Below are 20905 nucleotides of genomic sequence, written 5' to 3'. Positions count from 1 at the left end.
GTCTCAAGTCCACCGATATACACAGCGAGCCACTGGGCAGACTGGTAACAGTGGGAAAGCCGTCCACACAGAGGGATCGACGTCATACCGCCCTGTAGCGTTTCATATAAAGACAAAATGCAGCCATACGTACTTCTGGCTTTATAATTCGCGATCTCCAGAAATGTATAGAGGTACGTTTTCAAAATGAGCCTGTGTTGGCATAAATAATTGTTACAATTAAAAGTTGAATTGTTTTTGTGGCCAAATTTCACCATACAAATAAACAGGTTGCATGAATAAAGTGTTGCTTGATTTTGTAAAGGATTTTGTCAACACTGATGTTGTATTTGTGTTTCATCATCTGTGTCTGTTTGTTCATTTGTAATGTAACCAACAAATCATAAAGGAACGTTCACTTAATACTGTTACCAGTTTATACAAACAGCAAATATAAAATATGACAACAGAGAAAAGAGTCTTTCATAGCAGAACTGGAAAAAAACCCAGAACAGAACACAACAATAATGTTGCACAACCACACGGACCAGAGTAAACCAACAAAAGTGACACTTATCTCCTGAACCTCAAGCCAAGAACACACACACACACACACACTCACACGTAACAATGCGTGTCATTGTCTGGTTAATTCCAGATTCTTTGGCCTTAATTCAATATGGAATTTCCACACATCAAAGACTCCCAGAAATGAGGCAACATTACAGTATATAAAGCACAAACACAGGAGTCTGAGTATTGACTTCAGATCTGCTTCACAGTCAAGGTGAGTTTAAATATTATGAGAATTAAATCTGTAGTGAATTTGAACACTTTTACTTTTATAATAGTCTTATTGACTATAGTCATATTGTTCTTCCTTTGGTTGTTATATATTTTTAAATATTTCGATGACGCAGCCATACTAAGTTTACTTTATGAGAATGATGATATAAGGGTTATCTACCAGTCAGAAATTAGCCGGTTCGCTGATTGGTGTGATAAAAATAAGCTAAAAACAAACAGAAGAGATGGTATTTGACCCAAAGTGTATAGGTGACCGTCGTCAAGTGGTTGTACACGACCATCCTTAGTCAGAAGCATTACTCAGTCAGAGACCTATAAGTACTTGGGCATTTACATTGACAGTTCTTTTACATGGAAAACACACATATAGTTGGTTTGCTCTCGTTTACACCAGAGATTGTACGTTGGTCACACTTAATTTTGATAATCCGTTTGTTGAATTTAAGTTACATTGCATCTACATGCCAACTAATTCTCATTAGATTATAAGTTGCCTGTTAGGTTGTGGGGTTAGGGTTGGTGTAAGTTGACATGTACTTGCAAAGTTTCTTATAGTCAGTTAAATGTCTGGTGAAGGAGCAGTGTCAACATATTTAGCAGACAGTCTACTAATACTCAAATGATTCATCCAAATAAAGTGTAACTGTATTTTTACGGAGGTTACGCCTTTTTTCAGTTAACAAGAAGCTTATGATGCTGTTTTATAAAGCTGTTCTTGAAAGCATTATTAGATATGGTATCACAGTATGGTTTGGCAACCTCCTGTATCTGTGCAGTGTAAGTGTTGACACATCTCTTAAAGATAGGACGGAAAACTGTTGGGCACTATGAATATTTTAATCATCAAGTTTTATATGAGAATTGTGTCCTCAATCAGGTGGAAAGTATTCTGAATGATCTAACTCAGGGGTGTCCAAACTACAGCCCGCGGGCCATCTGCGGCCTGCAATCAGTTTTTTGGCAGCCCGTGAGGCTTTTTACAAATGTTAATAGAATCTGGGCCGCTATTCAAAAATGAACGTCAATTCAATAAATAACCACCGGGTGTCGCTATCACATGCCTTCAATTGTTATAACGTAAAACCGACCAAACTGAAGGAAACATAATTGATAATCACGTTTTGGCGAGGCATGGCACAACCAAGAAAAAGGAACACAGTGAGGGCTGGAAATTTCAGTCACGTAGGGGCAAAGAATATTTCTTCACAGAGGTCAACGGGAAATGTGTCTTTAACTTGCTAGGTTAGTAATGAATCAGTTGCAGTAATGAAGGATTATAATATTAAAAGACATTATGAAACAAAACATCAGGTCTTCAGCAAAAAGTAAAACAATTAGCAGCTGCCCTATCAGCTCAACAACAGCAGTTTTTTTGTGCTAATAAAGTGCAAGAAAACTCTACGCTGGCTAGTTATGAGGTAGCTCAGCTAATCGCACAGCACAGGAACACCTTCACTGAAGGAGAATTTATAAAGGAGTGTCTGATGAGTGTTAATGAGTAATAAGTCTTAATTAGCATTATATTTATTTTAACTACTGGACTTTGTATTGTTTTTATGGCATGTCTGCAGCAATATGGGGATGCCCATAACAAATTTCGTGCCAAGGACAATAAAGTTTTACTACTACTACTATAGTCATATACAGTGCATCCGGAAAGTATTCATAGCGCTTCACTTTTTCCACATTTTTTATGTCACAGCCTTATTCCAAAATGGATGAAATTCATTTTTTTCCTCAAAATTCTACACACAAAACCCCATAATGACAATGTGAAATAAGAGTTTTTGAAATTGTTGCAAATTTATTAAAAATAAAAAAGCTAAAAAAAAAAATGTAAAAAAAAAAATAATCACACGTGCATCAGTGTTCACAGCCTTTGCTCAATACGTTGTTGATGCACCTTTGGCAGCAATTACAGCCTCAAGTCTTTTTGAATTTGATGCCACAAGCTTGGCTCACCTGTCTTGGGGAATTTTTGCCCATTCCTATTTGCAGTACCTCTCAAGCTCTATCAGGTTGGATGGGAAGCAACAATGTACAGCCATATTCAGATCTCTCCAGAGATGTACAATAGGATTTAGATCTGGGCTCTGGCTAGGCCACTCAAGGACATTCATCGAGTTGTTGTGAGGCCACATTGAAATTTTGGCGATGTGATTTGGGTCATTGTGCTGCTGGAAGATGAACTGTTGCCCCAGTCTGAGCTCAAGAGCACTCTGAAGCAGATTTCCATTCAGGATGTCTCTGTACATTGCTGCATTCATCTTTCCCTCTATCCTGACTAGTCTTCCAGTTCCTGCTGCTGAAAAACATCCCCACAGCATGATGTTGCCACCATCATGCTTTACTGTAGGGATGGTATTAGCCTGGTGATGAGCGCTGCCTGGTTTTCTCCAAATGTAACACCTGGCATTCACTCCAAAGAATTCAATTTTAGTCTCATCAGACCAGAGAATTTGGTTTCTGATGCCTTTTAGCAATTTCAAGGCGGGGAGTGGCTTCCGTCTGGCTACTCTATCATACAGGCCTGATTAGTGGATTGCTGCACAGATGGTTGTACTTCTGTAAGGTTCTCCTCTCTCCACAGAAGAATGCTAGAGCGCAGACAGAGTGACCATCGGGTTATTGATCACCTCCCTCACTAAGGCCCTTCTCCACTGATCACTCAGCTAGGAAGAGTTCTGGTGGTTCCATACATCTTCCACTTATGAATGATGGATGCCACTGTGCTCATTGGAACTTTCAGAGCAGCAGAAATGTTTCTGTAACCTTCCCCAGCCTTGTGCCTCGAGACAATCCTGTCCTGGAGGTCTACAGACAATTCCTTTGTCTTCATGCTTGGTTTGTGCTTTGACATGCACTGTCAACCCTGGGACCTTATATAGACAGGTGTATGCCCTTTCAAATCATGTCCAATCAACTGAATTTACCACAGGTGAACTCCAATGAAGCTGCTGAAACATCTCAAGAATGATCAGGGGAAACAGAATGTACCTGAGCTCAATTTAGAGCTTCACGGCAAAGGCTTTGAATACTTCTGTAGCTATGATCACCGTCAGCTGTTCCTACACACGTGCGGCGATCAAGTTTTAAAATAGTTCAGCTTTTGCCACTGTGTGGATTAAGACTGAATGTGTGTCACTGTTTTTACTTATTGTTAAGAATAGAGCAATATGCTGGTGTTTAACTGCATTGCTTTAATGCACTCCTGCATTGGGCTCACACATACACTCTGCACTCTGACTACTTCAAAACTGTTGATAAGCCGTGCTGGGCATTCCTCTCTGTCTCACGCTAAACACAGTCGACCAATCACAACAGACTGGGTCATCGGACCAATCAGTTCAGATTAGCATCACGCTAAGGAGGGGTTTGGGAACAAATGAATTGCTGAACGAATCATATGGGAGTCGTTGGGATAATTAGGTAAAAATAAATGCAGATTATAAGACAATGAAAGCGTTTTCTGACCTTGCGTGCATATCAAACCATTGTTGGAGATCCCTAAAACTAAATATGTTCTTTTTAATGCATAATAGGGGCTCTTTAAGTAAGAAATAAGTAAGAAAACTGAGAAATGGTCCTTAAATTAAAGTGGTAGGCTACCGATTCTGAAAATAAGTGATTGATGGAAAGCCTGAATTAAACTAGGAGTAAGCAAATCTATCACTCAATGAAATGTAGACATGTGACATATTCATAAACACTATGGTTGATCAGGTCTATTTTTGATTTTCCTCAACAGAATGATGAAGGTTCTGTTGCTGGCTCTTGTTCTCGCACTGGTGTTTGCCAATGGTTAGTTAAAGTCAAGCTGATTTACTTTTACAGAACAGTCACTATAATAATCATCTTAAATTGTTGCATCAATGATAAGCTGCTTCATTAATAACTGCTTTATATCTGCTACAGGATCTTCCTTGGTATGTAACAGATGTGTCCCCTCCAGACCTGGAGGAAGTTGTGTGACCACTAAAGAAACCTGTGGCTATAAACAAGACACGTGTGTATCTGCCAGGTTCACCATACAACCCTGTGAGTATGTGCTTTTATGTGAAGAAAAATGCAGAGAAATCTCCTCAGGTGTTTGCATTTAGAAGTTAATGACCAAACACCTCTTTATAAAAGTTCACATTGGCGTTGCAGATTAGGTGTAATGCAGAAAATATATTAAAATATTTTCCAGCAGGTTAGATATTAATTAACAGTCATTCAAACATTTTACGGAAGCCTCTACATTTAACGGTCGGTCTCGCACGTCCGCCATCTTTGTAGTTTGTTTACACTTTTTAGCCGCATTTGCAGTTCTAATCGAATTCACGTTCAATACGCAATGTATCGGAAGCAATACTTGATATAGTTCATTCATTCATTCTCTACCTCTTTTCCGGGACCGGGTCGCGCGGTCAGCAGTCTTAGGAGAGAACCCCAAACTTCCCTCACCCCAGACACTTCCTCCAGCTCCACCGGGGGGATCCTGAGGCGTTCCCAGGTCAGCCGAGAGACGTTGGCTGTTTCTCAATTCCAAGAATGCAGAGAACGGACTTGCGTTCTTGTGAAGACCGGTCTTGGAGTCCTCAGAAGAACGAACTCAGGAGACTGCGAGTCAGAGAACGCGTCCTCTAAGAAATGAGACGCTGCATTCTTCCTGATGGTCATGTGACCTTCATGTGTTTTTTAATGGAAAATTATTTAAACATTACAGCATTCTTACAACGACTTATTGTTTTCCCCTTTTCACCAGATATACTATGCATAAAAACATTCTAAATATACGTTGCACAATATAAATAAAACAGATTTTAATATAAATTTCAGCAAACAAACACACTTAATGTGTTTATTCCTTTATTAAGATGTCCATGGTAATGTTTACTTTTACCATTTCATTAATTAAAACTCCTGAGGTAAATAAGTGATATCACTGAACTTTAATAATAAATCTATATAAAATGCTGCGCTTCCCACCTCCAGTCGCAATGACTTCTGGGACTTCTAAAACAAGATCAGTGCTCAAGTCTGCATCGGTGCGTCCTCAATATCAAGAAACCCCAAGATACTTGAATTCCTCTACATGGGGTAATGACTTTCCTCCAACCTAGAGATGGCAAACCACCTTTTTCAGGTGGAGCACCATGGCCTCGGACTTGGAGGTGCTGATTCTCATCAGCATTCTCACTTGATATATTTACGGTTGTTATATTACTGAGCGAGTTGGGGTGGGGCAATTTTAATGGGTAATTTAATAAATAATACAGACAATTCTTGTTAACTTCCAACCACACCCGGGGGCTGTTCTATAAACCAAGCTTACAGAAAAAGCCAGGCTTATTTTGGTAAGTCAGGTTTATTAATGGGGGATTCTGTTTCATAAATAAAATTTACGATAGTCTGGCAACTCATGCTGGGAAACTAGTCTGGTCCAGGGCAAGTTAACTCTCAGGCTCAGTCATGTTAACATTCACCTGCTATAATTTGATGCCATTTTATTTCACTTAACCTCTTAATAACGATTAAAAAAATGTTCATTTAATAATAGATATATATATATATATATATACATACCAAACATCCTATAGAATATAACTATATATACAGTAGGCTCCATTTAAATGCATAGTACAGTTACTAACCCAGTTCTCAAAGGTGTCACCAATCCCACCAATGTGTTATTTTTTAAATGCTTCTACTTTGAGAATATAGAATGTTTAGAATACCTTTGCAACTGTTTGGCAACACCTTAGCAACAACAGAATTCCTTAGTGTAGTAACAAATCGGGAAAAAAAGTGATATTGGATACAGCAGCAGAGTAAAGTCTAGATGGGATACAGCAGCAGATCCTCACATCAATAATGCATAATTTATGTGACAATTCATTCCTTTTCTTTTCTGCTTAGTCCCTTTATTAATCTGGGGTCTTCACAGCGGAATGAACCGCCAACTTATCCAGCAAACGCTTTACACAGTGGATACCCTTCCAGCTGCACCCCAATACTGGGGAACACCCATACACTCTCATTCACACACATACACTACAGACAATTTAGCCAACCCAATTCATCTGTACCGCCGGTCTTTGGACTTATGGGGGAAACCGAAGCACACAAAGGAAATCCCCATGAACGTGGGGAAAATATGCAAACTCCACACAGAAACTGCCAACTGCCCCAGCTGAGGCTCGAACCAGCGACCTTCTTGCTGTGAGGCGACAGTACTACCTACTGCACCACCGCATCGCCCTTTATGTGACAATGTACAACAATAATATTTTTACAGTACTGTGAGGGTTGGAGTAGGTGTAGACGTTAATTAAATACAATTAATTAAATAATATGAATAATACTTGGTATTATTACTGTTTTTACATTACTGTGAAATGGGTTTAGGGTCTGGGTAGGGGTAGGTGTTAATAAAATCCAATAAATTGGTAATTTGATAAATAATATGAATAATTCTCGTGAACTTCCGGCCACAGCTGTATCCCTTAACAACCAATCAGAACACCATTTTCACTTTGATGTTCTTTGTCGTTCCTCTAGATTCCTACTTCCGGAGGTGCATCAGCATGGCAGACTGCATAATTCTTCAGTCCAGTCCCCATATGTCAGCCAGATGCTGTCAGACGGACCGCTGCAATTAACCAACCCATCATTCAAACCCACAGAACTTACAGGAAAATACAAACTGGTGGCATTTAAGAAGTGCATTTCGGAGAATTAATCTTTAGAATTAATGGTAGTAACACAACAATAGATTAATATTTACAGGATGGCGTAAACCCTTTAAATTAGAACTTGGGTAATTGTATGAGCACATAATGACCTTATGATTGAATGTAATACAATTTCATTTTTCAAAAATGTTCAAAATGCATGAATAAAATGTTGAACTAAAGGTGCAGTAGGTGATTGTGAGAAACTTTTTTGATGTGCTGTTTGAAAGTCTCTTCACATTCCAATAGTACTGATTAAAGTCAATGATCTAAATGTATTTATATGTATTTTTACATTCTGGGTAAGGCATAAGGCTAAAAAATGTGCTTCCAATTAAATATTGTCGGGCTGACATTTCCCATAATTCTGATAAGTAGCTCAAACTATCTGTCAGCAAATGTAGATTTGTGCATCTGTGCCTCTCTGTTCACGTAGATCCGCCATTAGTGAATGCACGCATGGATGCACGTCGCGCATTCATGTGCACATGAGACACATGAGATCACAGCGGTAAAATCAAACGCAGAATCAAAACTTTTTAAAATCCTGAATCAATATTGAAGTTACTTTTGCACACTGGAGGAAGGACGACACCATGGCTGAAGTATTTCTGTTAGACAGGTAACGTTCTGTTTTAAAAGTATTTAATCACGGAAAGCTGATGTAGAGTGTGTTGTGTTACGAATGGGTTACATGCACTGAAGTGTTGTTCAGCCACTGAAATCTTCTGCCGATAGATTGATGTGACTATTTTCAGTTTCATAAGGGACCTTTTATCGATAATGTAGATTTTTATTTAGTTTAACAACAAAACATCAGTAAATAGCACCATTCCGCCTAGCCTGCTTTACTGAGGTGAAGCTGTTTTTATTTTCACATTGGTTCATTTTTGAACAGGAATGCACTGATATGGATTTTTTAGCCGATATCGATAACCGATAACTCTTTAGATTTGGAGGCCAATAACCAATATTTATATAAGCCGATAAATCTAAATATTTTAAAATGTTATATTTTAATACTATGTTACTATACTTATGTTATATTTCCCTAAGAGGGAAGAAATCACTTTCCCGAACTCTCGCATTCAATCTGCCCAGTTGGTGGAATGAACTCCCTAACTACATCAGAACAGCAGAGTCACTTGCTGTCTTCAAGAAATGACTCAAAACTCAACTATTTAGTCTCCACTTTCCTTCCTAATCTTAACTGCCTCTCTGGCTATACCACTAACTGTACTTTCTCAGAAAAAAAAATGTTTTAATGCTTTGCTTCTTAGACTTTACACACCTGAAACTTGTCTATAGCACTTGTTCACTGCTGCTCTTATAGTTGTGTAAATTGCTTCCTTTTCCTCATTTGTAAGTCGCTTTGGATAAAAGCGTCTGCTAAATGACTAAATGTAAATGTAATACCATGTAGGAATGGGCCGGTATAAGATTCTGACGGTATGATAACCTTGGATAAAAATATCACGACTTCACGGTATGATGGTATTGTGATAACTGCTCTAAAATATATTCTTTTTAATTTATTCTTTTGTCTGTGTAAAAAACAACAACCTTTTCCTCTTTGACCACAATATATCTTATTTTGAGAAACTTTTAAAATATTTTAAGAAAAGAAAACATGTCAGACGGCTAAATAATTCAAATGAACCATTGACTTCTGCTGTTCTCAGTTTCAAAAACACTGATTTTATTACAATTTAAAACAGCATCTTTGAATATATTTTCTGCTGGAGATACTGTTGTCCTAAAAAACTTAAAAACTTAAAACAAATCGAAAAAAAAAATCTTACATAAACCTTAGGAACCGTAAAGCAGAAAGTGTTGGTGGTTTTAAAACCTTGACTTTTCCAAACCGCGGTATACCTTAAAAACTGTTTTCGTCGCATGCCTAATACAGTGTACAGCTGATTTTATTTTAAAAACAATAAAAGTTTGATCTGATCTTATGAACTGAATAGCAAAAAAGCAATAATTTCAAAATCGCAAGGTGATTATATCAACACAGGCTTATTCTGAAAACGTAGTCCCGTGGACGTTTCTGGAGACCGCGAATGCAGACGGAGATACGTATGGCTGCATTTCTTTTTTTTTTTTTAAATCGAACGCTATAGGGCGGTATGACGGCGGTAAGACAGAAATTAGGTAAGACAAAAACAGAATCCAAAAATTATAATGAACAAGTGAACAATCTGAAAACGTGGTCAAAATCAGACGAGGGCTTTTCTTTTTCTGGACGGCTTTTGTAAATTGTCGGTTTGGGTTTAAGGAAGTAAGTGGGTGGGCGGGTCAATCCTTAAAATTGGTTGGGTTTAGGGAAGGAGGAGGGTGGGTCAGTCGATTGGCCGTTCGCCCAGTCAATCATTCAGTCATTCAGTCGGTCGACAGCGGCCTCTGGTGGGTTTACGCGAGAACAGCGCGGGCATGAACAGCACTTGCAAGAGACATTTGAGATACGAAAAAACACAAACAGCGGGCTCTCACGGATTTGTGAAAACAAACACTGCAAAAATACAGACAGAAGGATTTACTTTAGAAAACGCTGCATAAATTCATCCCATTTGGCATTTTAGATTCTCTTGAAGACATGTGGGTGCTGCTTGCTGTCTCGCTACAATCCAACTTCTTGGTCTGGTATTCTGGTAGTACCTAGAATAGCAAAGTCGAGTAAAGGAGGTCGAGCATTCTCATTTATAGCTCCTAAACTCTGGAATAGCCTTCCTGATAACGTCCGAGGCTCAGACACACTCTCCCAATTCAAAACTAGATTAAAGACCTATCTGTTCAGTAAAGCATACACTTAGTGCACCACTTAGGGGGCTTCCACACAGGTTATGCATCTTGTTGATATACACTGTGAACATCAGCTACACTAATTATTTTTTTTATTCTCCATTTCCACCTGGGGATACTCTTCCCGAGGCCCTCAGACTTTGCAGAGTCACTGATTCGATCCAAGACCAACGACGAGTTGATCCCAAGGTTTCCATATCCTGGACCAGGCCGTATCCGGAGCAGCTACTGTGATGGTCATGAAAGAGTGGAGAACATGAGACTGATTCCTGTGACGCTCCAGAGACAGACGAGTCTTCGCTGAGGCCAGCTTCCAGCCTCCGCCGCTGAGACTGCAGCTCTACACAAGACGTTTGGCCAGCAGAGAAATTAAAATGATCGTGCCCAACTGAGCCTGGTTTCTCTCAAGGTTTTTTTTTCCGCCATTAGTGAAGTTTTTTTTTCCCTCTCCGCTGTCGCCTCTGGCTTGCATGGTTCAGGATCTATAGAGCTGCGCATCGTTGGATTTTCTCTTCAGTATTTGGACTCTCAGTAGTGATTATTAAACCACACTGAACTGAGCTCAACTGAACTTAAACACTACAAACTGAACTACACTGTTCCTATTTACTATTTACTATGACCTTTTATGTGAAGCTGCTTTGACACAATCTACATTGTATAAGCGCTATACAAATAAAGGTGAATTGAATTGCTTGTCCATCAAACAACGCTTCTATGTTCATTCTTACTGTCAATTGCGGGAAAAATGACAGATGAAACCCACAGAACACAAAGGAAAATTGTGGCATTTAAGAAGTGCATATCAGAGAATTAATCAGTAGTATTATGTGGTTGTATAGGCACATAATGTTTATATGATGATGATGATGATGATGTTGATCTCACAAATTCATTTTATATTCAAAATGCTTCAAATAAAAACAATTATTAAAAGATGAAATGCTGTGCAGAAATATAGTATTTTCACGTTTTCATAGCTGGTCATCAGATATCAGGGGTGGATTTAACAGATAAGCGAGGTAAGTGGTCGCTTAGGGCCTCAGGAAATCTGGTGGCCCCAGTAAACACCTATTCATTAAACAAAGTTTGAGGATAAGCGCTATTAACTATTATAGCCTAGGCTTTTTGTGTTTATTTAAAGGGATATTCATTTCTTTCCTCCAGTTGAACACCAAAGAAGATATTTTGAAGAATGAAGCTGAAAATCTGTAACCATTGACTTCCATTGTGTGTGTTTTTTTTCAACTATAGAAGTCTTGGTCTTGCTTGTCTAAAAGCATTGAAACAAACCTTACCAGTATGTGCTGTTTTTTTCAGCAGGGTAAATAGGGAGAAATGTACAATTTTAGGAACTATCCCGTTAAGAGGAAATTTGCTAATAAATTGTCTACAATATGCAAATTTGTTCTTTAGGCATTGCAACATACTGCCAATAGTACACTTGTGTAGTTACAGAAATCACGGTCAGTTTCAAAACAATTTTGATGTAACACGCTCACAACAGTGGATTGTAAGCACTTCTCTCCGTCTCAAGTACACGGACATACATGTTGAGCCACTGGACAAACTGGTAACAGTGGGAAAGCCGTCCATAAGGAGGTAAGCGGTCAGCTGGTAAGAGCAAAAAGGAACAGCATCACATCGCCCCGTAGCGAACATTTTAAAGACAAAATGCAGCCATACGTACTTCTGGCTTCATAATTCGCTCCTCCAGAAATGTATATAGGGCTACATTGTCAAAATGAGCCTGTGTTGGCATAAATCATTGTCACATAAATTAAAATTAGGCTGAATTGTTTTTGAGGCTAAATTTCACCATACAAATAAACAGGTTGCATGAATAAAGTGTTGCTTGATTTTAAAGGATGTGCTTTTGTAACCGCTGATGTTATATTTGTGTTTCATCACCTGTGTCTGTTTGTTCATTTGGAATATGACCAACAAATCATAAGTTCAATTTCACTTAATAGTGTTACCAGTTTATACAAACAGCAAATTAAAATATGACAACAGAGAAAAATGTCATTGACTGGTTGATTCAAGATTTATTGACATTAATTAAATTTCCACACATCAAGACTCCCAGAAATGAGGCAACATTACAGTATATAAAGGAAAAACACAGGAGTCTGAGTATTGACTTCACATCTGCTTCACAGTCAAGGTGAGTTTAGTCTTATTGACTATAGAGTCATATTGTTCTTCACTTGGTTGTTTTATATATATATATATATATATATATATATATATATATATATATATATATATATATATATATATATATTCTGAGAATATTTCTTACAAATTAAAAGCATTTATATTAATTTAGAGCTTTTTTTTTTCAGAATATGAAAATTGGTCAGATGATATGTTTTAACTTTCTTTAGGGGAGTGCGGGGCAAAAAGTACAGTGGGGTTAAATGTAACACAGAGTTTTGAGGTATTTGCTTAGGGTTAACCATGGCATGCTTTCAAGGTTTACACCACAATGTCAGCAGACGTCTTCCTGCCAAATATTGAAAAAGTTCGGCGAAATTTAGATGAGAAACACAGGAGCAGCATAAAAGTATTTTTTATTATAGTCGATATATTTTTATTTTTAAAAAGAAAATCTGTGAAAGCATGAACTTGGGTAGCACAGTTTACCATTACTATGGCAGTATCGCAATGCTATGGCTCCAACATACTGACGGTGCCACTGTAGTTTGCACATCGGTTTATTTCTGTTCCTGCTAATATGATTTAGTAGCCACAACAACAACCATGACTCTCTTTAAAAGAACGACTTGCAAAGTGAAATTTTGAATTACTTTGGATTGTTACCTGATACTGAAAGAAAAAAACAATAGATGAAAAACCCCAAAAATCTACAGGAAACATTAAACATTTTTGACCACTTCATAAAGCCTAATTTTGTTGGAAAAATGCTCTTCTGTAACAAGTTTCATTCAGTATAATTTGTATCTTTATTTTAATGTATTGTTTGTTGTGAGTGAGGTGCAGATATTACTTTTTGGCCTTAAGGGAATCATCAATCAAATGCAAGTAGGCCTATTATAACATAATATATACTGTAGTATTTCTGGCAATTTTCTTTATAATTTGAGTCATGAATTACAGTATCGTAATACTTTGTATTACTTTGATCGTAATACATTGGTATCGTGATACTTCAGCTGGTATAGTATCGTAAGATTAACTAATGGTATCATGACAATTATGAACCTAAAATCTTATATTGTTGTGAGTACCGTCTTCTAGGCTAAAAGATGAAACCATTTTAAAAGAAGTAAAAAACACAGTGACTGCTAGCCAGTTTTGAGGAAAACACGACACAGCGGGGTTAATTGTAACAGGGTGGTACAAATAAGCCACACACTGTTGGACACCTATTAAACCAATAAAATATATATATTTTAATTTTGAGTGTAATGTTGAGAACTTTTTAAATGAAAATGTTTTTTAATAGAAAATATTTTATTAGAAAAAAAATATTTTATTGCTAATAATCAAAATAAATGCATCGTAAGATACTGGATAATAATGCAAATAAATTCAAATGTGTTTATCCAATAAATAAATAAATAAATAAACATACTGTGCTATGTAAAATTTTTTAAAAAATGAGCCAATTACTGAGGAAATATAGCTACTATTTAAAGTAAACTGAATTGAAATTAATTGTGTGAAATCTGCCTTTATAAGCATGCGTAACCCACTGTCTGTTACAACTTGCCCCGCAGGTGGGGTAAATAGTAACATTTTTACTCCTGGCACTTTTGGGAATACTGCACAGAAACCATAGGTCCGGCGATCATAATTCCAGTGCTCATTTGTAGGAGACTTGTGTTATTGATAATACAAATATGGTTTGTCTAACCCCGTTACTTTGTTCATTATTTGGCTAAAACCAAAAAGAGTTACTATGTGCCCCGCTCTCCCCTCCCTCTCTTTACTTTCTTTATTGTCCACAAGTGAGAATTTATCTTTGGCTTGACCACACAACCAGATCAGCGTTCACATTACACACATCACCGAAGAAACAGGCAACACAAATACATTCAATATAATCACATTCAGTTGAAGTCAGAATTATAAGCCCCCCCCCCTTTTAAGAGCTGAAGTTTTATATTTAAGGTATGGGAATCTTCAATCTTCAATAATGACATGTGTTTTCTGTTTAATTCTCATTGAATACATTTCACTTGCTTGTCTTTGTGCTTTACCTACAACTGCACTGACAATTTTTACTACTCGACACAGTTTTTGCTTTTCCTTGATTGGCAACAGTCCATACCAATCATGTTAAAACTCACAACACTTTTAACCAGGTTCTTGTATACCATCTACAGAATCACTCAAATTGTTGTAATCTCCTAATGAGATTTAATCTCTGCATTGCTTTTTAAAAATGCACTCTGCATGTGCATTTTTACAAATGATGTGCACATGTGCACAAATGATGTAAAACTGTTTTAAGAAATGCATTAACTGTTGTGCAAAGGTAAACAGTGTTGTGAGAAATGCAACTAACTCACTGAGGAAAACGGTACTATTTTCAATATGATTTAAGCACAGGAATTCGAACAGAGTTTTTGGGCACTTTATTTTAGGTATACAATTCTCACTATTAATAAACATTTGACTATGACTTTTGCCTTAATAAACTCTTAATTTGCAGCTTATTACTAGTTAATAAGGTTTATGTAGTAGATAGGATTAGGGATTTATAGTAGATCATAGTAAAATCATGCAGAATATATAACTATAGCCTATTTTATATGTACTAATAAACAGCCAATATCTTAATAATAGGGAGGTAATAAGCAAGAAAACTGAGAAATGGTCCTTAAATTAAGGTGGTGCCAATTCTGAACACAGTGAAAATGAGTGTTTGATGGAAAGCCTGAATTAAACTATAAGCAAATCTATCACTCAATGAAATGTAGACATGTGACATATTTATAAACACTATGATTGATCAGGTCTATTCTTGATTTTCCTCAACAGAATGATGAAGGTTCTGCTGCTGGCTCTTGTTCTCGCACTGGTGTTTGCCAATGGTTAGTTAAAGTCAAGCTGCTGTTGCTCATCGGTTTTACAGAGTAGTCACAGTAATAATGTATATTAATCATCTTAAATGGGTGCAGTGATAACCTATATGAACCATTATTCATCTACAGTCTAAGAAATGCTGGGTTATTTAAACCCAGATTTGGTAAAATATGGACTAACTCATTGGGTTAAATTTGGTCCTATTAATTCATTCATTTTCTTTTTGGCGTAGTTCCTTTATTAATCAGGGGTCGCCACAGCAGAATGAACCGTCAACTTATCCAGCATACATTTACGCAGCGGATGCCCTTCAAGCTGCAACCCATCACTGGGAAACACCCATACACTCTCATTAACACACATACACTTTAGTGTACAATTTAGCCTACCCAATTCACCAATAGCACATGTGTTTGGACTGTGGGGGAAACCGGAGCACCTGGAGGAAACCCTCGCCAACACGAGGAGAACATGCAAACTCCACACAGAAATGCCAGCTGACCCAGCCGAGGCTCGAACCAGCGACCATCTTGCTGTGAGGCGACAGCACTACCCACTGTGCCACCGCACCACCCTGGTCCTATAAATTTCATTCAAAAAGTTAATCCAGCAGTTGGGTTAGTTCCTATTACACCCAGAATAGGGTTGAAGTAACCCCGCATTTCTTGAGTGTATTTATTCCCAGCCAAAATATATTTTTAATATATCATAAATATAAGCTGTATCCATATTGTTCGATAAAATGTATTTTTAAAATATAAATATATTTCATTTCAAGCAAACACATATTTCCAAATATATTAATATAATAGATTTCAAATAGGGTGAAGGAAACACATCCCTGACCTTACAGCAGAATAATTATTATTAATTACAAAACAGTTTTATAGTGTCATTTAAATTATGTTGATTGGTTAACGTGCAAATAAAGATTGCTCAGCGGTTAGCACCATCACCTCACAGCAAGAAGATTGCTGGTTCGAGCCCCGGCTGTGTAAACACTGGCCACCCCTGTAGCCACCCCAATAATATTCTGCTGTTGATATTATTGATTTAAATGTACACTCTCAGAAATAAAGTCAAGTGTGTGCGTGCGGTCAACGACAATCGGAGAGGGGCAGGGGCAGTGAATCAGCTACACCAGTGGCACCAATCAATCACAATAACACAATAATTTACTGCATATTTAGTTATTTAGTACACTCTCAGAAATATAGGTATGCGAGCTGTCACTGGGGTGGTATCTTTTTAAAAAGGCACACATTTGTACTTAAAGGGTCCATATTGGTACCTTAAAAGTATACATAAGTACCTAAACATTTTAAGAGGAACACTTTTGTACTTTTTATATACATATATATGAAAATGGTTTTTAAACTAAATATTGACTTTTACTTGGTTTGCACACGTACTTGCAGAATAATTTCAAGGAATAACTAGCAAAGAATAATTAATTAAAATGAATTAAAACCACATCATTTCATTTACCAGAAACATAAATATAACATTACACTGAATACATAACTTTTTTGTGTGCCACCCCAATATTTGGAGCGGCCTCTTCTGGCCACCCTTAAGAAAATTTTCTGGGGGCACCACTGCCGGCTGGGTCAGTTGGCATTTGGCGTTTGCATGTTCTCCCTGTGTTGGCGTGGGTTTGCTTCGGGTGCTCCGGTTTCCCCCACTGTCCAAAGATATGCACTAAAGGTGAATTGGGTAATGTAAATTGGCCATAGTGTATGAGCGAGCGTGTGTGTAAATGATTGTGTATGGGTGTTTTCCAGTACTGGATTGCGGCTGGAAGGGCATAAAACATATGCTGGATAAGTTGGCGGTCTATTCTGCTGTGGCGACCCCTGATAAACAAGGGACTAAGTCGAAGGAAAATGAATGAATTAGTATATATTTATATACACATTTTAAAAATGTAAATATATTTTTAAAAATGGTCAAAAATGTATTTGTCAAAAATGTGTTTATGTAAATATCTTTTTTGCCCATTTTTGTATATTTTTAATAGTATTTCAAATATATTATGAATCTAAATTATGCTCTAGTTAATAACCGCTTTATATCTCCTATAGGCTCTTCTTTGACATGTCACAGATGTATCCCTGACATACCTGGAGGAAATTGTGCATTCACTGAAGAGACCTGTGTATATGATCAAAATGCGTGTATAGCTGTCGCCTTCAAGAAATATCCCTGTGAGTCCCAGATTATCATGAGTACTGTGGATTTTCTATCATTCCGTTTTTAGAATTTAGAATGCAGAATGTTTAGAATACCTTAGCAACAATAGAATACCTCAGCCTGTAGTAACAACTCAGAACACCACACTCACTTTGATGTTCTTTGTCATTCCTCTAGATTCCTACTTCCGGAAGTGCATCAACATGGAAGACTGCACGAGTCTTGAGTCCAGTCCCCATTTATATACCAGATGCTGTCAGACGGACCTCTGCAATTAAACAACCCATCATTTAAGCCCACAGAACACAAAGGAGAATTGTGGCATTTAAGAAGTGCATCTATCAGAAAATTAATCTGTAGAATTATGTGGTTGTATAGGCACATAATGATTATATGAGGATGATGATGATGTACGATGATCTCACTAATTCATTTTATATTCTAAATGCTTCAAATAAAAACAATTATTAAAAAATTAAATTGTAATTTCATGTTTTCATAGCAGGTCATCGGATAGCAGGGGCGGATTTAAAGGGCACCTATGGTAAGAAATCTACTTTTCAAGCTGTTTGGACAGACATATGTGCATGTATGGTGTATAGACTGTCATATTGGGGTGATATAAGCACACCCAGTGCTTTTTTTTTTTCAATTTAACAACATAAAAACGGTGGACCAATTAGAGCTGTTTTCAGATCGACCGCAACTTTACGTAGGAGAGCGGTCCCCCCGCCCACCAATATTGATTGACAGGCGTGTCATCATATCCTCAGTTTGTTGATTCACATCCACCATTTTCAGCATGAGTGGAAGTGATATCACTAAAGGAACACCCTTGCTCTATTTTTAGATGCAATGCTCATTGGGCTCAACACAAGAGCAATATTCTCCACATTATCGCTCTAATCGGAATTATTGGTTGTATCTTTAGGTAGGTTTGCAAACATGTGTACTTCTCATTGAGTCAACCTTATACTTCAGCCGTTTGCATTTCTTGCGATCACAGAAGCTCCCTGTGATCTTAACTAGGTGCTGCTACACCTGACGCAGCGCCATGCATTTTAGAATTCTAAACATAGATTTCTATCAGGGTACACACAACGGCGCGACGATTCGGGACACTTCATGTTTCTGCCGCGCCACAGAGAGTGTCTGTTGTGCCTTGTGGCGGCTTCGAGCGGCGCATCCCGTGCCTCAGTCAAAGTTAATTCCAGTGTGCGTGGTTATTAGTCTCGGTGTACAAGCTTGGTACTTGAAACTAGCACACAGTTGGCTGTAAAACTATATAAAAGACACAAATGATTTTGTACTCTCTGCTTGGTCTGTGTCCGAGTCGTACATGTACGACTGATTGCTGATCCTCTCACTCCTGCTCCTTCTCTCAGTCTTCCTGTCTCTGTTGCCAACACAGAGCGGGTGAGCTCATGGCTCCGCCCCCTTTATGCCGCCCTTAGTCACAACCATAGACTGTAAAATATATGGACGGAGTATCCGTGACGTCACCCATAGGTTTCTGAAGAGCGCAAAAGAAGGCACAAGTAGGCGCGGCCAACCGTCACCATTTTGTTCGCGCGTCATCGCACCCACGGCGGGATACCAAACAAGGGCAAAGAGGCGGAGAGTGGGCGGAGCTACAGACACCTGCTGGCACTTTGCTTAGACCTGACAGACAGACTTTACTTTGGGAGAAACGCTTGATACTTTATTACCTGCGACTTGTTTGTGTTCTGACCACATGTGCTTGGCTGTACACTATATCAATAAAGTGTTTAGACTTTAGAAAACACTGTAGTATTACATTGAGCCACTAAACATTGTTCTTATGATGTTTTTCTACAGGAGGAAAACGCGAAATACTTCCAAACACTTCAGATATAGTGTGTGTTAGTAAATGCAAGACTATTGATAAAATCCAGCACCACATCACTGTATGACAACGCTTCAGATGACTGTTTTAGAGCCTACAGCTAATCAATCTGTCAGATTCTGGAGTGCTTTACGGGTCTAAAGAAAAATATTAATGATAAATGATCTTAAATAAAACACACACATTTATAGAGATGGTGTATAAGTATATAACTTTACTCACATGGGAAACGAGGCCACGTGAACGGTTTGTGAGCACAATTAAGTGCACACAGCATGCCATATCATCTGATAATTGTAAGAAATAAGTCCAAAAGGCAGCTGACTGTGTAAAGCCACATAAAACAAAACAAAAATACGATGAATATGCCGAGATCAGTGGCTAATCTGCCAGATTCAGCTGAGGTGAAGTGACGGCGACCAGCGAGACCTAGCTGTCACTCAAGTGGCCACGCCCTTAATTATGCAAACTTAAAATAACCTAATATAAAGGAAATGGATGAGTTATAAAAAAATTCACCCCCTCACAGTTGTCATGGAGGGTAATAATAGCTATATGAACCAAAATCGTTCTTTGTACCAGGCTGTAAACACCTTTTTTTCTGCTGTAAAGTTGGCCATTCTAACAGTGGGCTCAATTGCACTTTGCTCTATTATGGAGCCAGGACTAGCGGAATTTTGATGAATTGCAGTTTTAGTTACTTCCGTATTGGCCTCCCAAGGGAGAGCGGGAGGTTGCCGCTTGGTCACAACGCGAAGGCTGAGGTTCCTTTTTCACAGATGTTTAATGCACTTATCGACACAGATGCCGACATCAACACCGTAGAACTGTATAAATGATTATAATAACAACATCAGATACATTCACATACATAAGGATTAAGCATACAACTTTAAAATAATTAATGAACAAAAATACATTCACATACCACTTTGCCTGCTTGTAAACTAAGAGAGGAGGGATACATCCTTCGAATTCTTGATTATAGCACTTATAACTTACAAAAGAAACGTCCTTAAATCTTGCCGTTACTTTCCTCTTTCACTTTCATGTGCGTGCCAAACCCGGAAGTAGTATTTTAGCTGGGCAAGATGGGAATGAAATTAAAAAATGTCCAAAGCCGTCAGAATGAATAACTTTTGCTCAAATAAACCATAGATCGGTAAATAAGTCAACAATAAGCATTTTAAAATTATCAAAAATCGAAAATTATACATAATAAACTAATCACAAGTTATTGAAGAAAACACGTTTAAAGTACACTAGCGCCATCTAGTGGAAACAAAATAACACTGCTTTATGACAGCAGTTACACCCTTGTTACGTTGGGCGGGAAGCTGAAATTAATCTACATGTGAAGCAACACACCCCTAAATCAGCGAACTGTGGACACGCCCCCAACATGACACTTTTTAACACATTATAATAAAACAATCTGAATTGTGTTTTAAACTGATCCTAAACTGGCACACTCAGAAGAACC

The 20905-nt window shown here is 37.8% G+C and overlaps 2 protein-coding genes across 2 annotated transcripts; both read left to right on the top strand.

Annotated features, from left to right (window-relative positions):
• Positions 1-713: 713 nt before the first annotated feature.
• On the top strand, positions 714-7695 carry LOC130213833 (CD59 glycoprotein). Its single transcript, XM_056445626.1, has 4 exons — positions 714-766; positions 4535-4587; positions 4702-4824; positions 7330-7695. The coding sequence occupies exons 2-4, from the start codon at positions 4536-4538 to the stop codon at positions 7428-7430; spliced, it is 276 nt and encodes a 91-aa protein (XP_056301601.1). The 5' UTR covers positions 714-766; position 4535; the 3' UTR covers positions 7431-7695.
• Positions 7696-12398: 4703 nt separating this feature from the next.
• Positions 12399-18041, top strand: LOC130237376 (CD59B glycoprotein). The gene is made up of 4 exons (XM_056468312.1): positions 12399-12471; positions 15318-15370; positions 17447-17569; positions 17733-18041. The coding sequence occupies exons 2-4, from the start codon at positions 15319-15321 to the stop codon at positions 17831-17833; spliced, it is 276 nt and encodes a 91-aa protein (XP_056324287.1). The 5' UTR covers positions 12399-12471; position 15318; the 3' UTR covers positions 17834-18041.
• Positions 18042-20905: the final 2864 nt, after the last annotated feature.

This window comes from Danio aesculapii, chromosome 2 (assembly GCF_903798145.1).
Source record: "Danio aesculapii chromosome 2, fDanAes4.1, whole genome shotgun sequence".
Lineage (NCBI taxonomy): Eukaryota > Metazoa > Chordata > Actinopteri > Cypriniformes > Danionidae > Danio > Danio aesculapii.
Note: the sequence above shows the minus strand (reverse complement) of the source record. Positions and strands in the feature narration are given on the sequence as shown.

What these genes read in the sequence shown, in the direction of transcription:
- LOC130213833 (XM_056445626.1), top strand. Translation starts at nt 4,536, where the DNA reads ATGATGAAGGTTCTGTTGCTGGCTCTTGTTCTCGCACTGGTGTTTGCC. An exon ending in CGCACTGGTGTTTGCCAATG is followed by an intron (nt 4,588 to 4,701) that starts GTTAGTTAAAGT and finishes TATCTGCTACAG; the next exon opens with GATCTTCCTTGGTATGTAAC. An exon ending in CAGGTTCACCATACAACCCT is followed by an intron (nt 4,825 to 7,329) that starts GTGAGTATGTGC and finishes TCGTTCCTCTAG; the next exon opens with ATTCCTACTTCCGGAGGTGC.
- LOC130237376 (XM_056468312.1), top strand. Translation starts at nt 15,319, where the DNA reads ATGATGAAGGTTCTGCTGCTGGCTCTTGTTCTCGCACTGGTGTTTGCC. An exon ending in CGCACTGGTGTTTGCCAATG is followed by an intron (nt 15,371 to 17,446) that starts GTTAGTTAAAGT and finishes TATCTCCTATAG; the next exon opens with GCTCTTCTTTGACATGTCAC. An exon ending in CGCCTTCAAGAAATATCCCT is followed by an intron (nt 17,570 to 17,732) that starts GTGAGTCCCAGA and finishes TCATTCCTCTAG; the next exon opens with ATTCCTACTTCCGGAAGTGC.